The sequence below is a fragment of the Mauremys reevesii genome, linkage group 2 (genome assembly GCF_016161935.1).
Source record: "Mauremys reevesii isolate NIE-2019 linkage group 2, ASM1616193v1, whole genome shotgun sequence".
NCBI lineage: Eukaryota > Metazoa > Chordata > Testudines > Geoemydidae > Mauremys > Mauremys reevesii.
In genome coordinates, this window is record NC_052624.1 from 200664149 (window position 1) to 200687728 (window position 23580).

At 41.1% G+C, this 23580-nt stretch overlaps 1 protein-coding gene across 1 annotated transcript in view; it reads right to left on the reverse strand.

Annotated features, from left to right (window-relative positions):
• Positions 1-1659: 1659 nt before the first annotated feature.
• MTCL1 (microtubule crosslinking factor 1) overlaps positions 1660-23580 on the reverse strand; it is a 178657-nt gene continuing 156736 nt past the window's right edge. Inside the window, exons 12-16 of the mRNA XM_039525582.1 lie at positions 17301-17606; positions 12945-12976; positions 10237-11791; positions 4674-4731; positions 1660-1791 (exon numbers count right to left, since the gene is read on the reverse strand). Coding sequence (XP_039381516.1) covers positions 4693-4731; positions 10237-11791; positions 12945-12976; positions 17301-17606 — 1932 coding nt within the window. The 3' untranslated portion in view covers positions 1660-1791; positions 4674-4692. The remainder of the gene's footprint in view (positions 1792-4673; positions 4732-10236; positions 11792-12944; positions 12977-17300; positions 17607-23580) is intronic.

Consider the following 23580-nt stretch of genomic DNA (forward strand, 5'->3'; position numbering starts at 1 on the left):
ATTGGACGCTGTGAAGTCATTTCCTATAAACATTCTAGGCGCAATGTCTCAAAATACCTCGGTGTGCTACCTGGATAAATGTTGGCACACTGGTGGTGACCAAAGTAAGTGAAAAAATCAAGATGATGCAGTTATATTTAACAATCACAAAAAGTGCTGAACAGTAATTACATGTGTGCTTATTTTCACACAAACAAATGACTGGAAATCACACCCCAAAAATAATTTATCAAGGGAGTTGGGGAAAAAAGGTCAGACGTCTGTTTTTCTGCAGAATACAGTAAAGAAAACGAGAAATCCTCTAAATTGGTTAGATCATATTTGCATGCAGGGCCTGATCCAATGCCCACTGAAGTCTGTGGGGGAGGTCTTTCCATTGGGCATTGAAGCAGGCCCAGAGTGTGTATGTATGTCAATATCTCAATTCTTTAAACAAACTTTTGCTGCTTTCCTTTTGTAGAAGAAGGAAGTGTTCTCAGTTGAATTAACATAGAGACCCCCAGATCAGAAACAAACATTCTGAAGCACTCTAGCGGTTTGTAAATACTGAGGGTTTTATTTAGCACTTCACATGGTCTCAAACAGACTCAAACAAGACCAATTACAATTTAGTATGCCCAGAGTTCTCAATGTTTTCCCAAAACAAAGGAAGTTCTCAGTAAACACTGTACATAGCCAGCTGAACTGTTAACAATTTAAAAACTCTTTTTTTTGTTTAGTCAATTCAAGAATACCAACAATAAAAGTACAGTACAGGTAATTTCACAACAATATTACAGTGAAACGGATTGACTCACATTTATGTGATGGTACGAGTAGAGCAACAGTATGTACATGCACTAAAGTGCTAGGAACCCAAAGGCATGCAAGTCAAGTATTGTATGTGTATTATACAGCTAACTTCACAAGACTTTCTGAGGCATTCTTTTCTCTTTTAAATGTGGTGTGTTTACCTGTATTCCCCTCCAGCTTATTTAATTTAATTCTAGTCAACTACCTTAACGGCTTTCACTACTTAAAATGTACTGCTTCTGACAATATGAAGCATCCCTAAGAACCTTCCTCTTTTAAAATTGGTGACACTGACATTAAAATAGAATAAAATTAACTTTAAAAAGACCCTAGTTTTACATGGGGAAAACAAAACAAAAAACCCTAAAAAAAACCAACCCCTCTCCTCCCCCCTCAAACCCCAAAATAAAAAACAGAACAGTGCAAATATAACAAAAAGGCAGTCAGTACTGGGGGATAGGGAGTGCATTCAGTTTCCATTAAAACTTAAGGTACATTTTATTTTAAATCTTATTCTTTATATTTATATCATTTTACCTTTTTTGTTAATAGACTGTATGTAGAAAAGATGGAGACAAAAATAGTTTTCTGAGCTATGAAAAAATTAAGTTATTACAGGCACGTTAACTGTTTCATTCTAGAAACATCGCTGTTTCACAGGTTGGACATTCAGCAGCTGATCTTGAAAACATTCGTTGACCTCAACAACTAGATCTCTCTTTGTTGAGAAAGACGGGCCATGGTGATGGTGCTAAAATGCAAATTACAGTGAATTCTTCCCGTGATAATTCATGCAGGCTTGCATCACTGGTTTGGGTTCTCCATCAGCAGTTTCTTGCTTCCATATTCCTCAAAGGAAGTCAAATCTCCAGTTGACTGAGATTGTGAGGCAGTAGGGGAATGTGAAGCCCATCTTGAAGGTGGGCGCCGATTTGCTGGTCTCTCTGGCCGTGAGAAGCAGGATTCTAGGGACGGAGCTAGTGCGGAACAAGGTAGTTCCTTTGCAGCAAACAGATGGAAAAAATATTAGTAACTCGTATACTGCCCATTTACACTTGCAAAAAACAAAAAACAAAAAACAAATGATAACTACGCATCTTGTGAGAGGGAACAAAACCAAGCAGCACACTTTTCTGCACACAAAAATATCTACATTTACATCTGTGACTGATGGAACAGAAAAGGAAAGAAGAAAAGAGAGAAGGTTTTGGTGAACTGAAGCAGCTGACAAACTTCCATTTGCTAATATTCCTTGGGCTACAAAGAACAAGAACTGAAAGGTATATTTGCATGATAATTCAATAAACCCCACTATCCATCACATTGCTTCAAAATGCTAAACTGGGAGCAAAGTGGCAGGTATTGCATTTGCAAGTGAGGTGAAAAGCAGGCACTCGCTCATTCCTCTGCTTCAGAGGTCAGACTGAAATGCAGGCAAGACTTGCTTAGCTGGAGAGTACTGAGCATGGGACTAGTTACTGCTTCCAACTACATTAAAGAGGAGGCTTGCCTAACAATTTGAACTGAATATCTACAACGTATCAATCCTTGTTGCCAACTGACTGAGCCTGAGTTACAGGAATTCAGTGGTACTCTAGGTTAAAGATGGATATCCACAATCAAAAAAAGGATGAAAATCTGCAGGTCTGAAAATTTAATTTGCTACATCATCATCTCACTGCAGCAGGATCTTTGGCCTTCTGTGCAAGTAGAGACAAACAGCACTTGTGATTTTTCACACCAGCACCCTATTTATATTTAAAAGTTGATAATTACTTCTGATGTTGATAGACTTCTCCCACAGAACAGATAGATTTCATGCACATTTTGCAAGCGCATTATATCGAGTTGACTGATTACATGAAGTGTGGCTGCCTTGTGCCACCAAATCAAAAATCTTCAATTTCTGAGGCTTACTGAATAGCTTAAAAACTATAAAAGCAAATCAGCTGAGTTTGTCAACATATAGAAATGCATACACTGAGGAGAGATCATTGTAAAGGGGGAAAGAGTTATGTGCAAGTTACAATAATAAAATCTGAATACAAACTGGCAAAATATGAAGGCAGAGCTTATAAATCAAATGATACAAAGGAAGAGATAAAGAATAAACCCAAAAACCCCCAAAACAAACCAAACCAAACAGTAGAGCAATAAATTAGGAAGTAAAAAATTTAATATCATGCCATGCTATGTGTGGAGAAAGAGAGGAAAGTGACTAAGAAATATTGAATTAGGTAACATGATATGATACGCAGTGATCGAGCAAGATGATGTAATACAGAAGTATCTCAGACAATAAAATGGGACGGAAGATGAATATTGTAGAACAAGAGAGCCAGAGGACATCAGACTGCCTGTGTGTGCGGCATATACATATGTAGGTTGTGGAGGAGAATATCGCCAGAGCTCAGCCATCCTCTGAGAAGGGGCAACCCCTAATCTTTACACAGTAGGCAGCTAAAAGTGTGATCAGTAACACCACATTACTGTTTAAAATCATGTTCTACTGAGATGCCCTCAGCATTTCTGGAGAGCAGTACTATATTGTGAATGACATAAGTGCTGGTTAGCAAAGAGCCCTATGATCACTTGCAGACATACACATTTGTACTATAAACTTAAAAACAACTCTCTGTTAAAACAACATTAAGATTGAAGTATAAATCAATACTAGTAAGGATACTGCCTCTGTGTCCTTACTTCACCGTATCCTGTTGTGCCTAAGGGAACACACGGTATGTTGTACTGTACTGAGACTTTCTAACAGAAGTCCCTATGTGCACCAATACCTACAGGAGGCACAACAGGATGAGCTGAGGTGGTATTTTTCTGGGCTTGTGTCTTGGTCTCTATTGAAATAGCAGCTTTTAATTACATTTTTCTAGCTTTGTTTGCTTTTAGCAAACCGAGAGGGAGTCAATATTATGGCAATGGTAAACAGTTTTGGCTATCTATGTAATATAGCCACAGATGTTGGTCAGCTTTGACAGAAAGGCAGGGTTAAGTCCTTCTCATTCTTATCGGTGATATACACATGTACAGCCCAACACACATTGCACGAGCGAGTCCTGGTGCTTCAGGGCACACGGGTAACTGGCAGCACAGTCTTTTAATGTGTTGGCTGAAAAACGAATCTTTTCTAGGAGTCATAATTACATGCACATTAATCCTAATTATCGGTCTATGCTCTTAGAATGCATGAAGGAAATGAAAGAATTAAAAGGACGCTGCCAAAATATTATTTTTAAAAATCAAAATTTCATGCAACTACCATAGATTATTAAAATTGCAATTTATAAAAATGACATTTCCTTTTGGTTATTTATTCTGATCATTGATTGTTCATGTTTCTAAGCTTAGATCACAAAAATGGGCTAGATAATTTCAAATTTTTGTTTCTAGTCAGTTTCACTTTTAGATTGTTGAAAACACTACAGGGTTGTGAGTATTTGTTGGAAAATTGTTTCCACTGAAAATTGGGGGTGGGGTGGGGTGGGGTGGCAGAGGGGGAGGAAATCATGGATACATTTATATTGGTCCTAGGTTTCGTAAAAGCTTATATTCACAGAATTTAAATTTTGGCCTAAATTTGACCTGTCAGAGTCCATTTAAATCTCAAGGAAGCTAATCGGAGCTATCAATGTTCATGTCCAACATAATAATGGCAGAAGGCAGAATAGGCCAATCTTTAAAGTGTACTATTCCAAGTCAGAAAGAAACATTTCAAGGGCAGAACTGTATAGGAATCAGCTGTTTTTGGATGTTCTTGGCTACCTCAAGTATTATTGTTGTTATTGCTACTTACATATCTCCACTAGCTCAAAGTTTCAAAACTAAAGCTTTCAGACAGTTGTGGAAACAAGGTAGAAAGAACTTACAGCAGTGAGGCAGGCAGGGTTAGAGTCCCCAGGGGGCAGTTAGTAAGACAGTTTGGTTCTGGACAGGATAGAAAAAAAAAAAAGCAAATAGGTTGGACAGTTTTTATTTTTTTTAAGTGAAGATTTATACTCAGCAAGGAAGAGTTCATCAGACGTCACTACCTACTCATATCATGTTACCAGATTTCATGGGAGGGCTAAGAGAAAAGACACTAACAATCAGATTTAGAGAACAAACCAATCAACCTTGCACTGTCTTAGAAATGGACATAGCATTAAAGAATCCAAGCATTCCTTCTAAGTGGAGAAAGATATATACTATCCTTTGACAATTCATATTTAGGTCAGGGAAAACAATGTTACCATGAAGGAGGAATACTGCAGGGTTGTTTTTTCCTTAGTTTGATTTTAAGTGAGAGAATATCTGTAAATTCGTAACAAAGAAAAACCCACTTATGTTTTATGTTACTCTGAAGCCATACAAGGCTTTGATAGATATTTGCTTCACCCGTCCTTCTTAGTCCATTTAATGACAGCAAAAGGGAGGCTCAGCTGAAGAAAAAGCACTTTACTCTGATGCCATCTTCCCTCCTCCCAATTCCTGAGTGGTTCAGCTGGGTATGTTCAGCAATTACTCAGCCATTAAGAACAGAGGTGGAAAGACTAGGTTTCTTGCTGGATATGCCTTTCAGGAGTGTTTTCTCTTCTTCACTCCCAGTATGATAGTGTGACCTATATATTGCTCTAAATACCTACCAGGCTCAGAAAAGGAATCTTCATGTCACTTTTTGTGTGTTTAGCCTGCTAAAGTTATCAATAGCAATATTTATAAACCCCACGATTGCCTGCTACAATAGTGGATTAGCAGGATAAGACACTGGTAGGCCAAATCTGGTGGTGGATATGAATTTGCTTGTAGGCAGCTCTGAGCAAGTTAGAATGCAAACAGAGCTATTACATTGTGTGTATCTAGATATTGAAAAGAAATTCCATAGTTTCAGCAGAAATGTAAAAGGAAATAACTGGAACTCCAGAAGTTAAAGTTAAAGAAAAAAAGCTGCCAACTGGTGCTTCATGCAGGTTTTAAAGTCATTAATTACTCCTCGGGAAATTCTGCACCACTGCGCAATGCCGAATTTTGCAGAAATTAACGTTGTGCGTGCAGAATTTCCTTTCTCCCACTGAAATGGGCTGCAGTGCTGCTGGCCGCCACTAGGGACTGCTGGACCTGGCAGAGCCCAGCTTGCACATAGAAGACGGGGGGAGGAGGAAGGGGAAGAGTTGAGGGAGACAGAGGGTTCCTGGCAGCTGCAATTCCCAGCACACCCTGAGGGAAGGAGACAGCGGCGCACAGGAAACTCCTGGGACATGGGACCAAGCCTGGGACCAAGCATCAGGCAGAGAAACAGGGACTGGGTTGTCATAGAGGTATCTTTAACTCTCTAATCTTGGGGGAATTTTTGTGTGTGTGTCTGTTTTGTTATAGACATACTTCCTGACAGCTATTTTGAAATAAATTACCAAAATAATTGAAACTGGTGTGATTATGTAGTGTTATTTTGACAAATAAAATGTGTATAATTTTGCATAATTTTAAAATATTGTGCACAGAATTTTTAATTTTTTGTCGCAGAATGTCCCCAGGAGTAATTAATGTATCATGCCATGACTACAAAGAAGGGAATGTTCTCTTTGGTGTGATGGTCACTTCTATTGGCTGGAGATAGGTAAATAAAGAAGAGACACCGCAAAAATCCTACACAGAGAGGTGGTGGCAGCAGCAGCACTGACATGGCATTTCACTCAGCATAGCATGCCTTCAAGGTGAGGCTCAGACATATGTGGACAGTGTAATCCATAAGTAACCCAAGGCATATTCAGATCATAAATTTATTCACAGCTTCATTTCCAACAACAAATCAACATTCCACAAACACGTCTCTTTAAAACTCCACCACATTTTGGAAAATTAACACATCTGAGTGAAGCTCACAACGGTTACCCCTTCAGGGGAACAGCGCACATTCCTGGGAGGGGATGGGATGCTATGGCTGTAACCTGTGCGGCTACCACCTAATCACCTCTCAAAACCAAACGTTTACTCAGTGCCAGACTATGAGTGGGCCTTGCAAAGGGGAAGCAAGAAACTTCCCCTTCTCTGTGTGTGGCTGTGCGAGAGCCTCCCATGCACTCCCCCAGTCCCTGCATTTGGGGAAGCACAGGGGCTGCTTCCATCTAACACTTCCCTGGAGAAAAAGATGCTCAACAGAGGGTATAGAAGGGTGGGAAAGAGGCAGTCTTAAGGCCTTACCTCCTCTGCTCCTCATGAGGCTGGTGCACTGAGGGAGCAGATGGAATACATTGTGCAACCCCTGCATGTGGGGAAGCCCCAGAAGAAATTCTGCCTGCCTGAAGCAGTGTCTCTCTGGTGCCTCCCTCCCCTGGGGCGCTGTAATTCTGCATCACTCCTTGCACAGCGCTGTGCTATAAATGACACAATCTAGCTCTTAAAAGAGACATGGCCCCTGGAATGGCTCTTAGGCCTGACATCCTAAGAGTCGGTCAATGGGCATCATTTTGGTGCTGAGAATTTTCAAAGAGCTGCAGTCGTCTGCCATGAACATTGTAACTATCTGATAAATTGCATCAGGTACCACTATCACCAGACACCATGCCCATGTTTTGAAGTTAGTTACTTTTGCCAACAGCAATTTGTGGTGATGTGGCACAACTTCAGCTTTTATATACTGGAAATTTGTTGTGAAATTTCAAAGTTACACATGGAATTCCAGAGTTTTCAATGATAGCTTGAATGCAAAGCTGAGGTGAAGCTCTGAGAGTACAACACATATTTTTACAAGTGAAATTATATGGGTACAGTAATCCATCAGCTATACTTCTGGTTTTCAAATAAACCAAAAAATATAAATGGCCAAGATAGTCCAAGACAGCAAAGCTGCTTTCTCCACTTCTGTTCATTCTGAGGTATGTGCACAAACCACACTTCCATTAATTTTTACAGATAATGCAAAGTGTGTGTGTGTTTGTCTCTCTCTCCACACATACACTCTCTCTTTCTCTCTCTCTGTCTCTCTCACTTATTTCAATTTAAACATAAAGGGCACTGACATGAAAGATCTAGGTGCTCTGCTATCAATTGAAAATATGTCCAATAACTATTAAAAACAAAACAAGAGCAAACTTCACCCATTTAAAACAACCAGTCACAGAAAGAAAAATTGCAGGACAAAATCTCCCACCACTCAGATCCCCAGCACCTCCCCAATCCCGCTCTAAATGCCTGTTTAGAAGAACGGGGATTATGGCATGCCCTGAAAGTCAACAAATTGGTGCTATTTGGGGCCATGGTGTGGAGTGAGTTCCAAAATAGAGGGGCCCTGATGGTAAGTACACTGCTAGCTGCTCCCTCTCTTATATACCCAGGGGACCTCTAGCTTGAGCACCCTCACTGATCTGAGAGAGGCCACAGGAGACAGGACACTTTAGGTAAGACCCAGACCATTAGGATTTTAACAGGTCAACATTAGCACTTAAAACTCTACCCAGAAACCAAGAAACAGTCAGTGCAGATCCCAGAACACTGGTGTCACATGCTCAGGGTGAGATACTCCACCTAACGATGGGGCCACTGCACCAGTTGCCACTTCCAAATGGATGTAACTCTTAATAGAGCACATTTCAGCAGTCCTAGCTAAAGGGGAGCATGGAAGCAAAGTCCAAGTCCGGGAGGAAAGGTCACAACCCCAACCACAGCAAGGTGGAGAAAAGCTGTCCTTGACTGCTGCTATTTGATGGTAGCCAGGAATCTAACCAGATCCCAACTTGAGAATTTTGTCGACAAAGGTAGACGAACAGCCATAATAAGGCAGGGGTAGGAGGGCAACAAAATTTCAGTTGAATTCTCTGGTTGATTCCCCTAACCCACCATAATCATCTCATTTTATCTGGACTGAGTCTTGGCCAACTAGTTCTCATGCATACCTCAGACTCACACAGACACTGAAGAAGGCACTCAACCACACACACCTCAGGCTGGACAAGATAAAGGTACAGAGCTGGACGTCCTCTGCAAACTGAAAACACTTCCGCCAGTATCTCCTCACTAATTCTGCTAGTGGTCTCACATACACATTGAACTAGAGGGATAACAGCATGGACACCTGAGGTAACCCAAGAGAGAAACCCTTGGGGCAGAAGAGCAAATATGCAATACTGCCTTGTTGGTACTCTCTAACAGAAAGGAATGAGGCCAAGGAATAAAGGCAGGACCCACCAGGCACCGCAGGAATGTCAACACCACCTCATGATCCATTGTGTAGAAAGCAGCTGAGAAATCTAGTAGTAGCAGCATGGAGACCTGGGAACAGATCCTCCAGTCCACCGGAACATCATGCCACTTTTGCAACTCCCTAATCCTGGGGCTGGCCAGGGGCCAGTTCAGCCGCTGGTTCAGTCCTCTGCACCACTTAGACCAGACACAGAGCGTTTCTAAATTGCACCCAGCTGCCTATAATCCCAAGAAGGCATTCCAGCAGCAGGGAATGCAGAGGAGCATTGGCTATTGAGAGTGACATAATGGGGCCAGAGTGAGGCAGAGAATCTTGACCATTGGTTTTTATCCATCAACAGGAGAAGATCACTGACCAACATGACAGTGCTGTACTCAGGTTAGAACCCAAGCTGGCAAGGGATGTTAGATAACAGTTAATAATTGAGCTTTAGTCTGTCTTTGCACACCGCCCTGATCTGTGTTGTACACTCTCTTTGGCTGTAGCTGGAGATCTGACCCATGATGTTTATGCAAATCTGCTGGGATACATTATGAATGGTACATTTTTTAGACAGCTGAGTAAAACAGCAATAGGTATTTCTTCACTGTCATGGTAGGTTTATGCTTTGACCAATCAATTTTCACGATAATTTTGCAAGGCTAAAGTAGTAAATTTCCAAGCATTGTGTCATTTATTGACTTACATAAACACAGAATCTACACAGCAGAGCCAAGTTTATTCAGAGATATCCACAAAAGTTACAGTAAAATCACTCCTGTGGGAAGGAGAGGGAGGGAAATCAAATGTATGTACTATTCTCTTCATCTGACTTGTTAAAACCAATTACTCATTCTTGAACAGAAATGTTATTACCCTTTCTTCCCAGATAATATTAGCATTCCCTCAAAACCTGTCGGCCCTAGCACATCTGTATTTTCCAATGTGATAGGTAACTCTTACTCCTGGTATTCTGGGGAGAGCCACTAGCATATGTCAGCTTTATTCTTTAAAGCATATGTTTACTTAAGTAATATTTTAAAACATAATCTACTTAGACTGTAAACTTTTTGGGGTAGGGACCACATTTTTATTTTGTGTTTGTACAGTACCTAGCACAACAGGTCCGCAACTGAGGCTTACAGGAGATACCACAATACAAATAAAATAATAATAAATTAATTATAATAACAATTACTAATAAAATAACCAATAAGCTATTTCCTGAAAGAAAAGAATAATTAATTATAGAAGGGGGGAAAAAAACTAATTACCTCAATGGACCCTGGTTCTACTTTGACTATTTCTCCTGTGCTGTTGTCATTGCTAAGACTCGGTGGGCTGCGTGAAGCTAGCTTTTTCTCTTCCTTTAAGGCATGCTCCAAAAGTTTCTTATTCAAGATCCTGGCAGCATTTTCTGTAAGTGTATACCCCGGAGGAGCAGATAAATCCTGCCTGACACTTGTTGCCTCAGACTCTTCTTCCTTTTCCATCTCTGCACCCAAATGGAGAGGACTGGGTGACCGGTCACGGGCACTTGTACACATTTCCTGCATGGGCCCCAGTTCTGATCTGGGTTCTGCTGACCTAGATCGGCTGCTAGACCTGGCACATTTTTGGAGGGTCTCTTGAACAACAGGGGTATGGTCAATAATATTGAACAAACTGGAGAGGCCATCATTGATGGTGGTATGAACTGGGCTCTCCCTTGTAGTAGTTGACCTAGCCCAAGCAGACTCACTGAATCCTTTCTGAGGCGTGCCTGGTAAAGTCCGGTTATTTGGCTGATCTGTTTTTGGAAGGATTTTTCTTTGTAATTTTGGAGAACCATATTTGGGAGAACAGCACGTGCGTTCAAACTTGGCCTGAACCTTTTCGATGGCAGGGGCTACCTGCCTGCTCCTTAAGCTTCTTGATGGTGATGAGATTGGTGTGGAGCCCCCCTTTGGTGTCAGACACTTGTGTGGACTGCTGGTGATGCTGCGCAAGGTTTCTGTCTGCAAGCCAACACTGATCGTCTGGGTGGTCTGTGTCCCTGTAGTTCTTATACCATTGGTTTGACATGCCATGTCCTTAAACTGAGGCTCTGCTGAATTAGAACGTATTGCATTTCTGACAGAGTAAGCTACCTCCTTCATATCGTCACTCATGTTCTTGGACAGCTCGAGGCTCTGCAAGGATGAGGCAAAACCCACAGCCGTGCAAATAGGATGCTCAATAGGATGAAGACGACTTTCCAAAAAATCTTTATGGTGTTTGGTGAGATCACAAGACCATCTCCCAAACACATCTGAGGAAGCACCTTTTGTCTCACCCACACTCCCTTTAGCTTTGGTCACAGAAAACAAAAAGTCTGGCTCAACCTGTTTTTTCCCTCCATTACCAGCTATCGCTGAGTTATCAAGCCTACGGATAACTGGCGGACTGTGAAAGACCTTAACCCCCATTTTTTCTGTTACAACGTGACTCCTCAGTGGCTGCTTCTGGCAGGGCTCTAGGCTTGTCATGGTATTGGTTGTCATAGTAACACTGGTGGTAAGGTACCATGATGATGCTTGGAATGGATCTGAAGTTGAATCACTTCTTACTTTCCCATTTTCTGTCCTTTCTGCCCAGGCTTCTGCAGGCTTTTCTGTAACCCCACTATGGATCCTGGTGTTACTATAATCCCAGTTTTTGTTGAACTCTTCAATGTATTTCAGATCATCAGGGGACAGAGGAGGAGTTATATCCTCCTTACTACTAGATGAAGGCAAGGTCTTTTCAGGAAGGAATGGAGAAATATCCATCAAACGCTGGAATTCTGACATTGAGGAAACAGACACTGCCCTGAGGGAAAAAAAACAAAACATAAATTAAATAATTGAAAACCCTTATAGAAATATTTCTGCTTTAAAACAGAGGGAAAATTAATCCATATCACCAGCTCACATTCAAAATCTATTTATTAAAAGTTCCCTTTATTGCTTTTTGAATTGCTGCATAATGCAAACATTTTCTCAAGAACTACTGCTTGGTAAAGGTTTAAAATATGCAGCTTTAGAACAGGTTTTCAATATATATTATCCATGAAAAATGTATCTTTACAACACTATGACACACATTTGTAAGGCTGCAAATAGCAGAAAAGTACAAAGAGAGGTGCTGAGTATCCTTAACTTTCAGTGAAGCCAGTGAGACTTCACAGCTGGTGCTTGGCACCTTATGGGATCAGGCCTAGAGGCTGTCATATTTAACTAGTTCAGTGAGTTCAGCTTATGCTGCAACTTGATGAAAGTGAATATGAGTGGTTAGAGAAACTATGAGAAATTTCAAAGAATTCTTGGGTTTCCATAAAGTTCGTTAGTTTATACAATTTAAAGCATCTAATTGAATCTTCCTATTACTTGACTGTAAGGAATATTGTAAAACACTGGAACCTTTCTAGATCAGTGGTTTTCAACCTGTGGTCCATGGACCCCTGGGTCCGCAGACTATATATAGGATTTCCAAAGGGGTCTGCACCTCCATTCGAAATTTTTTAGGAGTCCACAAATGAAAAAAGGTTGGAAACCACTGTTCTAGATAATAGGGACTATATAAAAATGTAAATCACCATAATTATCTATGCAAACCCAATGAGCAAACTCAAACTAGATGAGCCACCCAGGATTTTAAAAAGTGATGAGATTTATAGAGCAATGTCATAGTGGTTTAAAAAAATCTGTTGTGAATTTTTAATCAAGACTAGGGCCAGATTCAATGTTGGCGTATGTTGCAGCTCTGCTAACTTCAGATGTAAATCTACTTACACCAGGGCTTAAGTTGGCCCAATTTAGTCAAGAAAGAGTAGGTCCATACTGAGACAAATTAATCTCTGAGTAAATCCACTAATCTGGTTCCGAGGCAGCAAAGATATATACTACCCTTGTTCAGGGTTTGTGGCAAAGCCCAAAATCTCATCAGCTAGATGTTTGGTGCTTTTCCTGTCAGCTTTACTCACCTTTTAAGATTTCCCTTTTGCGTTTCTTCTTCCTGGAAAAAAAACCCTAGTTATTTCTGAACCTTTACAGAGGACATAATAGCAATATTTTGCACTTGTGGGGCATTTTGTCATTCGTCTCTGGGTAGTTCCACAAGTTCTTGAAAATTCTTTTTCAAAATGAGAGACTTCTTCCTGGATAGGGTATTTGTAAGGGGTATGTGTGGATATTCTTTCTTTAATACACATGTATGAATGCTGTCATTCCCAGTAGAATCAATAGGATCACTCACATCAGAAATTATCCCCCAAACCTAAAGCATTCTTAAATGTTTATAGTCCAAGTTATCACAGAGGACAATGAACTTTAAATGACCTTTCTCCACAATTAAAAATTCAAGTTCTGTATCACATCTGCATGAGTGACTTTGCTCTTCGGATCTTATCTGTTTTATATCAGAGACCTAGCTGTGCTGAGATAAGAGACAAAAATGTAGTCCTTTGAAATAAATATTTCATTACAAATTCTCTAGGCACTAACAAATGGTACCAGTTGAAACTCATTAAACTAGTTATATTAAATATGTGGGAAGACTATTACTTGTTTCATAAGGAAATACCTACAGATAACTCACAGGATTAAGATGCTGTTACAGCAATTATTCCCTAGTGACAATTTCCATAATCAGCTTTTTTAAGCTCATACTTTCCTGATGCAGTTGGTCTAGAGCTATTGCTTTAATTATTTAGATTTCTAATGAATTATACAAAATATAAGCTAGGTAACAAAAATGTACAAGTTCAGTAACAAAAAACTTTTAGTATTAATGGCTTTAATTTGACCCCATGAAAACAAGCACTTTTCCAAGAACAATACTACTCCTAAAAGTGACTAGTCAAAAAACAGCACCCTTTGATTCAAGAAATCTCATTCCTGTACGTATCCTCAGTTGTATCTGAGGACTAGGTGCCTGATTCTCCATTCGCTTACACTGGGGTCAAGGAATGGAGAAGCAGGCCCTACGTTTTTACTGACTTTTATTGCTCTTAGTACTGCAAAACCAATATTGCTAAGAGAGAGAGTATTTTGTGTGTGTGTGCGCATGATCAAGAGAGCTGTTTATTAAGCTCCAATCAGTTACACCTAAGGAAATCTGCTGAGGAAAATGAGTTTGTACAAGTTTCACTAAAGCATAATTTGAAAACAAGGAGGCTGAACAAAAGTCACTGAGGGCCTAATTTTACATGCAGAACTTTTATTAATGGCAGCGAAGTGCAAAAATGGGGAGCGGGATCCAAAACCATTTGACTCACAGAACTGAGTGCTGAGGTTACAGCACTGGAAATGTGAAAAAATATTTTTTTGCTTGTAATCTGAGCACATATGAAATGAGCCACTCAGAGAAAATAAACAGGGAACCCCACCACAACAGCTATATAGTTACATTTTTTCCCACCATGGAAAATTAAATACTGTATGTGTGTACATGTGCACCTTCCCCCCCCCCACACAAGCATTTAAAATTTCAGAAAGATATTCTTATATTTCCTAAATCATTTATCCTTCTTCCTGTTCCTTCCAACCAGCCTGATGCTCCGATGGTCTGTTAAGCAACAATTTAATTGCTGGCATGAGATCACATTTTGAATACCTTTAAATTTTTTAACAAAGGCTTGGCACTATTTTCCACAAGCTTCAAAAACCCAACTGAAGTTACATGGTGAAGCCAAATAGCTTTGTGAGGTAAAATAAGAGGCTCATGGTTTGACTTGCCTAACAAACATGTTTCCAGAATGGCTGAATTGCAAAAGCAGCCTCTATATATGTGCTTGCATTTTTGGATGTGAAAGTTTCTGTTCACCTGTTAGGTACGATTTGTACACACAAATAGCATTTACATGCTGAAAACAGTATTCAGATGTCTAACTGCCTGACCTATGAATACAAATCTTTGTTTTCAGGAATGCAGAAAGTTGTCTTTTATAAAACCTGCAATTTGAAAACTGCAAACAATATAGAAGTTGTTGTTGATGATTCACCCGTCTTTTCAAGATCTGTTGCATATTTGTTTTGTAATATCAATTTACATGCAAAGAGAGACTAAAAAGGAAAATTTTAATTCTTTGGTGCTTCAGTGTTTTTGTAATTTCAAATGAGATAGTAAACTGTACAGTTGTGGCACCTAACAGTTTCCTAGAGATCACCAATATAATACACCTCTACCCTGATATAACGCTGTCCTCGGGAGCCAAAAAATCTTACTGCGTTATAGGTGAAACCATGTTATATTGAACTTGCTTTGATCCACTGGAGTGCGCAGCCCTGCCCCCCCAGAGCGCTGCTTTACCGCGTTATATCCAAATTTGTGTTATATCAGGTCGCGTTATATCAGGGTGGAGGTGTATGTAGTTCTGCATGCAGGTTTGTCTCAGCCTAAAGCAGTGGTTCCCAAACTTTAACAACCTGTGAACCCCTTTCACTAAAATGTCAAGTCTCACGAACCCCCTCCTAAAAACGAGTATTTCCTGGGATTTTCTTCTTTACTGGAGTATAAATTATAAAAGCAGTGATCTTGGAAATATAAATTTTGGGTTTATGACATGTTTATTACACACTATTTATTATTAATTATTATCATTTTTATTACATTATGAAAACGGCAACACTCTTCCAAGATCTCACTTTTGTAGCTTGTATCACTTTGAATAAGCCTGTTACAAGACAAGGCTCCTATGTTTCATCAAGGAGTATCAGATGTGAAACAGCATGAAGGTATTTAAGAAGCGAACTCAAAGAGTTCTTCCTACACAAGCATTCAGGTCTTGAGCAGTCCAGGTAAACAACACACGTTACAACAAAGCTTAAACTTGTTCTTCACTAGGGTGACCAGATGGGATGAAGAAAATATTGGGACATGTGTGTGTGTGTGTGGGGGGGGAAGTCCCACTGGTGGAGCAAAAAAAAGCGGAGTCCTGCCAGCACAGCAAAAAAAACCCCAAAACAAACAGAAAACCAAAAACCAAAAAAACCACAATGGAGTCTCAGAGTCCCGCCGGCAGAGAGAGAGAGAGAGAGAGAGGAAAAAAGAAAAAATCCCAGAGTCCCGGACTTCAGCCGGCAGAGGGGGGAAAAAAAAGTAAGTGGAGTCCCGCCAGCGGAACAAAACAAAACAAAACAAAACAAAACAAACAAACAAACAAAACAAAAACAGGAGTGCAAAATATCGGGACAAATTGAGTCTCGACCAAACATCGATTGGGACGCGGGACAAACGCCTAAAAATCAGGACAGTCCCGATTTTATCGGGATGTCTGGTCACCCTATTCTTCACAATCATTTTAAAAACAATCCTAGCTGCCTATTTAATTTTAAAAACAGCAAAAAATAGCCACCTTGCTTTCCATTTCTTATAAGAAGTCTTGAAGTTTAAATCTCCTCAATGTGATAAATATGCTTGCTTTGATCTGCTTAGCTCTTGGAAGTCCAGGGGCTCCAGGCTGCTGGCCCCATGTTGCCTGGGATCCCTAGGGACAGCTCTGTCCACCATTAGGGATTTTTTTCCTGAGACCCCCCTGTAACATTTCACGAACCCCCAGGGGTTCACGTACCCCCGTTTGGGAACCACTGGCCTAAAGTAATTAGAAAGTATTGTTTCTGATGGAAACCATGGAGGCTAATGGGATGTTACCCTGGCCTGCTATAAGGTACTCTCATTGGGTCAAATCCTGGGTCTATTGAAGTCAACTGGATTTTTTCTACCATTTTCACTGAGGCCTGGATTTCACCCATTGTGTCCTGATCATTTCCCTCATCATTGCCCTTTGTTATGAGACTCTGGAACTCCCTGGATGTTATGCTGAGGTATCAGAGCACGGGACTTTTAAAGATCAACAGTTACTTAGGACTCCTTCATATCCTTTCTAAACAATCAACATTACCTCTTGATAGCACTTTACTGATGTTAAATGGCACTTTAAGATGGTTTCTGACAGTGAAATTGTTTGACCTGAGCACCTGTCAAAATAGAGCTTCTGCCCCTTTTAAAACAGGAAGAGCTTTAAATCCTTGTAACTCCTTGCATAATCAAAAGTAAACAATGATCCATTTCTAACTCTTCAACTCATTCCCCTGGCCCAAGGATCAGGAAATTCTTACGGGCCTTCTGGTTTCTTTAGACTGGCCTGACTAACCTCCAATTATATCCAGTGACCAACACCAACCCAGTCAGCTCATAACACGAGGCAATGTTAAAATTCAATCAAACTCACCACCAAATTACTGCAAGCAGTGTCTAATAAAGCCTCCCCCTTCACATAGCATGACAGCTATATTGATTACAGTATAATTGAAAATATGATAGAAAAAAAAAAACATACTTCAGTTAAGCAAGGCAAGAACTTCTCCCGCTCCAATCTCTGAGGCCGAGGCTCATCAGATTCATCAGGAGAATCAAGAGATAATGAATCGAGAAAGAGGTTTTCTGTGGCAGTGCACCTATCACTTTCCTTCAGCTTCGACAGCGACTGATCGTCAAACTGTATGGCATCTGAATCAGAATAGGACCTTGCCCCCATTGGATGAGGCACATGAAGGTTTCCCTGGGTTGAAAATGGACGAAGGCTACTCTCCTTCTGGTCACAAAGAATGCTCTCTCCTTTTCGTGTGCTTACTTCTTTTTGAAGCTGAAAAAAGAACAAATTAAATTGAAGTTAGCATGGATTATTTGCAGTAGCTCAACACCTCTGTCTTTTCGGTAGAACTTGGCCTTCTAAGACTTTGGCCCTTCATTGTGGGCTTTGCTGCTCAGGGAAGTTTCATTTCACTTGACAACTTCCAAAATATTCAAGAGAAGTGAACAGGTTTATACCATTCACTGAGTGTACGATGCAGAGAATGAGGGATTCTACAATAGGGAAAATGCAGCGTCTTACCACGTGAGGACACTTGGATGCAAGGGACCAGAGAAAAAGTGGAGGAAAATCGACATCAAGCGCCAAACCCATGTACATTTTCAACAATATTTGATTCTGCATTGCAGCTTGCAGTTAGCTCTCCACAAACCACATATTTAGAACTTAATAACTTTAACTGGTTAATTGCGAAAATTATATTATTTGCCAAAATTCAGAAATTATTAAAGGGATCAAACCAAAAGAAAATTTTTTTTACATTACTATAACAGTATCTGGAACAGAACAAACAGAACAGGATACAAAATAAAGGTTTTCAGCAATCAAAGACTGACATGGAGCCAAGAAACTCAGGAATTTCCTTGGAAGCAATCCAGACATGGCATTCAGAGGAAAGTAGTCTTAGGGTACATTGACACTTCAAGCTCGACATGTAATTCCCAGCTCAAGTAGACATACCTGCACTATCTCTGATTGGGCTAGCGTGCTAAAAATTGCAGGATAGCCATGGAGGTGAATGTGGTTAGCTGTCCTGACTGTGATCCCACCTGAGTCAGTAGGAACATATTTGAGGTGGTTAGCCTCTCCTGCTGCCCACATCACCATGGCTACCCTGCCATTTTTAGGGCACATCTTCTCAAGCTGGAAATTATACCTCCAATTTGAAGTGTGGATGTACCTTCAGTTCGGACCTCGGCGTATCACTGCTTTGCTCTGATGAAACTAGCACTACAGTATGTGTTCATCTCCAAATAGGGAGCTGTTCCCAAGATTCTGAAATCTTGTCCTTTGTGTTTTTAAATGCTCTTTTTAAAAAAAAAAACAAAAAAAACCCAACCACTATTTGAAATCTGAATTTTAAAAAAAGCAAGGCAAAGGGCTTGTCTACACTGACAGCGCTGCAGTTGTAGCTGTGTCACTGTAACACTTAGTGAAGATGCTGCCTACGCTGAAAGAAGAGCTTCTCCCATCATCATATGTATTCCACCTCCCCGAGAGGCAGTAACTATGTTGATAGGAGAAATCCTCCCATTGACTTAGCGCTGTCTACAGCGGCATTTTCCACACCCCTGAGCAATGCAGTTATACCAACATAAATTCGTAGTGTAGACCAGGGCAAAGTCTGGAGTTAATATCGTACGTTCATAAAGTGTAAGGCCAAAAGGGATCAGTAGAACATCTAATCTGACCTCCTGCATAACACAGGTCCTTAAATGTCACACAGTTACCCCTGTATTTAAATTTCTCTCACTACCATATCCCAAAGAAATGTAATTATAAGCTCCAGGAGTGTTCTGGAGTTCCACCAAAATAATCATGATTGTCTTCTGACTCAATAATATAAGGGCTGCCCCTTTTTAGCAATCTCCAATCTACACTTTAGATCTAAACGGTGAAAATTCCTATTAACAAAGGATTAGAGCTAGATTTTCAAAACTATGTGGAACTACTGAATGGCTAAAAACCACAAGGTGTGCATACTACAGGATTGTCAGAAACCTAGTTAAGGAATTAGGCATGCAAGGCATGTTCAGAGAAGGTGCATATTTGCATGAGAACCATTAAAATGACTAGTTCTGTACTTCTCAAAAATGGACGGGGAATGGGTGGAGCCACAAATATGGATGAAGTAATGACATTTTCAAAAATGAATAGCATAGGCAACTTTAATTGCAGTTGTAACTATAACACGACTAAAAATGATATTTCTAAAAACAAGGAATGTCAGCAGGAATATCACTAGTAACTCATATTTGCTGCTAAAACTGCCTGAAAGGGTTTGGATAAGAAGGCTCTTTAGGAAGTCCATGAGGCAATAAGCTACAGGTGGAATTCATCAGGTAGGAACAGAGTACTGGGTATGTAATATCCAATGGAGGACTTCAAGATTAAAAAGTTTTCAATGCACATGTGAATAAAAAAGAAATTTTGGAGCTCAGTGAGTGAATTTGAGATGACTAATACCGAAACTCCATTCAGCGCCCGTCGTGTCAAAAAATCTTTCTGTATCAGATCCTAAGGTTCTTAATTTTTACTTGGGCAAAACTCTCATTGAAATAGAGGGAGTTCTGCTTATTCATAATTTTCAAAACCAGAAGGAACCACTGTGATCATCCAGTCTGACCTTCTGTATAGCACAGGCTGTAGGCCTTTCCCAATATAATTCCTAGAGCATAACTTTTAGAAACACATTCAATCTAGATTTAAAAATTGCCAGTGATGGAGAATCTACCATTACACTTGATAAACTGTTCCAATGATTAATTACTCTCACTTATTAATGTATGCCCTTATTTCCAGTCTGAATATTGCATTATACCTGCTAGACTGAAGGGCCCTATGATGGGGTATACAAACCCCTCACTGAGCAATAAAGGGCTAAGGAGCTAGTCTTGGCTCAGTCAGCCCCACCACAACTGCAAGAGATGCACAGACTGGAGGAAGAGGCGGTAAAGGGATGCAGAACAGCTCACTTGGGGGCAGAGCCTGGAAGAGAGCAGATCTGCACCTTGCAGCTCCTGAGAGCAGAGCTGTGGGAAAGCAGGATCTCTCTCTACAACTGCTCAAAGGTCTCCTGTGAGGGAAGGGAGGACCTGCTTTAGATGCATCCTGAGAGGGAGGCATCCCCCCTCACCCATATGGACACAGTTTGTTTGCACGAATTCCCCTTCTTTTGTTTATGGACTACCACAGTAGGGGAGAGACTTGGAACTAACCTGGCTGAGGGTCAAGCCACAAGAAGAGGCAGCTGCCGCCCTGAGAGAGAGGGAGGCACCACACCACACATGGCCACAAGGAGGTGCCAAGCAGTGAGCTGACCCCCTGCACACCTACTCCACAGACGGCGAACTTTGGACAACCTTGGGAGGGCTGGGGTAGGAAGTGGCCCAGGGAGTGCACCCTTAATGCACCCCTGGCAGTCAGATCACTGATAGCCCTCACAGGGCCCTGGGCCAGAGCTTAGTGGAGTGGGAGGGCCCAGGCTCTTCTACCAACTCCCCTACCCTGCAGTTTGAAGGGCCTAAGCCCTGACCACTAGGCAGTGCTCCCCACGAACGAAGACCATCACAAGCTCATTATTAACTATTTGTTCCCCATTGTAGTGAGGCAGAGTGGCTTCCCCCCTGGACTGGAGTGCGAGGGATCACTACACTCCCCTGGCGGACAGGGCTAAACCCACCCTGCCCCCTCACCATAAGTACTAGGGCGGGACAGGAAATATAAAGGGAGGGCTCTGCAGCTCAGTTGAGTGGGAGCCAGCAAAGGAGACGAACACCTCAGCTCTGCTGGCACCTGGGGGCTGAATCTGCGCTCTGAAGCACCCTGACCCTGGAGGAGATGGACCCACATGGGGAGTTGCCAGGACTACCGTCCACTGTGTACCCAGAGGAGCCTGAGGACCTGTGGATTTCAGAGGTATCAAACCCTGGGGAGGTAGGAAGTAGCCCAGGGGCAACCGACAACTGTTTGGTTCCGTGGCTGACTGCCTCTATGTTGGCATTTTGTGGCTGGATCCCCGCTGACCCAGGGGGTGGACCACTCCACCACTGATAGGGCCCTGGGTTGGGACGTGGTGGAGTTGGGCGGGTCCACATCCCCCTGCCACCCCACCCTCGGGATGGCCGACTCCCAGCCATAGGCCAGAAGGCCTGTGTGGACCTACTGTCCATTGAGCTAGGAGGCTAGACTCCCAGGTGCTCATCCTTCCGGAGCCCCTAGACCGTGTGGGTGCTCAGCCCTACCGGAACCCCAAGATGTGTGTATTTGCTGGCTGCCTTAGCCCACATGCTGAGGCTAAAGCCTGCTCTCCGCTCTGCCCCGCCAGGGACTAGGGCTCTAGACTGTGTGTATTTGCTGGCTGCCTTGGCCAGGAGGCTTGGGCTACAGCCTGCTCCCTGCTGGGCCCCACCCAAAGGGCTAGGGCTCCAGACTGCTAATTACTGTCAGCCCCAGATGAGGGGCTGCTCAGTGTGCTTCCCTGCCCAAGGTGGAGAAAAGGGCACCAGACCGTTATTGATTGTTAGATGGGCCCGGAACTATAGACTATTTACGGCTCGGCCTGCCAGTCCGACCTCAGCCTGAGGGCTACTGCCCAATAAAATGAGGCAGAGTGGCCTCCCTCCCCACTGAAGACCGAGGGATCACTACATCCACGAAGATACTTATTGACTACAATCAAATCACCATCTTCTCTTTGTTAAACTAAACATATTGAGCTCCTTGAATCTATCACTAGGAGGTGTGATTTCTAATCCTTCCTTTAATCATTCTTGTGCCTCTTCTCTGAACCCTCTCTAACTTATCAACATCCTTCTTGAACTATGAACACCAGAACTGGACATAGTATTCTAGCAGCAGTCATGCCAGTGCCAAATATAAGGGTAAAATATCTTCTTTACTTCTACTCAAGATTTCCTTGTTTATGCATCCAAGGATCACAAAAGCCCTTTGGCCATAGTACCACACTGGAATCTTGTGTTCCGCTGATTATCCATCATGGCCCCCAAATCTTTTTCAGAGTCACTGTTTCCCAGGATAGAGTCCCCCATCCTCAAAGTATGGCCTACATTCTTTCTTCCTGGATGTATACATTTATAGTTAGCCATATTAAAACACATACTGTTTGCTTGCACCCAGCTTACCAAGCGATCCCAATTGCTCTGAATCAATGACCTGTCCTCTTTATTTGCCACTCCTCCGATTTTTGTGTCATCTGCAATCTTTATCAATGCTGATCTTATGTTTTCTTCCAGGTCATTGATAAAAATGTTAAATATCATAGGGACCCCACTAGAAACACATCCACTCAATGATGATTCCCTGTTTGCAATTACATTCTGAGAGCTAACACTTAAGACAGTTTTTAATCTATTCAGCTGTTCCATGTTAATTTTTTGAATCTACTTTTAAAATTTAAACTAAATCTAGTTTTTTTAAATCAAAATTTTGGGTGGTATCAAATCAAATGCCTTACAGAACTCTAAGTATATTATATCAAGACAATTCCCTTTATCAACCAAACTTGTAATCTCATAAAATATATATATATATATATATATATATATATATATATATATATATATATATATATATATATATATATATATATATATATTATATATATATATATCAGGTTAGTTTGACAGGATCTATTTTCCATTAATCCATGCTGATTGGCATTAATTATATTATTTTCTTTTAATTCTTTATTATTTGAGTCCACTCTATTATCTTGCCAAGGAGTGATGTCAGACTGGCTGTCCTATAATTACTCAGGTCATCTCATTTATCCTTTTTAAATACTGGCAAAAAATTAGCTGTCTTCCAGTCTTCTGAAACTTCCCTGGTGTTCCACAACTTATTGAAAATCAACATTCATGATCCAGTGACCTCCTCAGCCATCTCTTTTAAAACTCTTGGATGCAAGTTCTCTGGACCTGCTGTTTTAAAAATGTCTGACTTTAGTAGCTGCCATTTAACATCCTCCTTAGATACTAGTGGAATGGAAAGTGTTATCAGCATATATATGACATCATCTATTTTTTCCCCAAGTACAGAACAGAAATATTTATTGAACACTTCTACCTTTTTTGCATTTATATTGATAATTCTGTCATTTCCATCTAGTAATGGACCAATACCATTGAGTAAGAACTGAATAAAAATTGAATAAAATTTTGGGATTTGGGTAATTTTATAGGACATCTCTAACAACTTCATTTACAGTAACTAACGTAGGGATTCA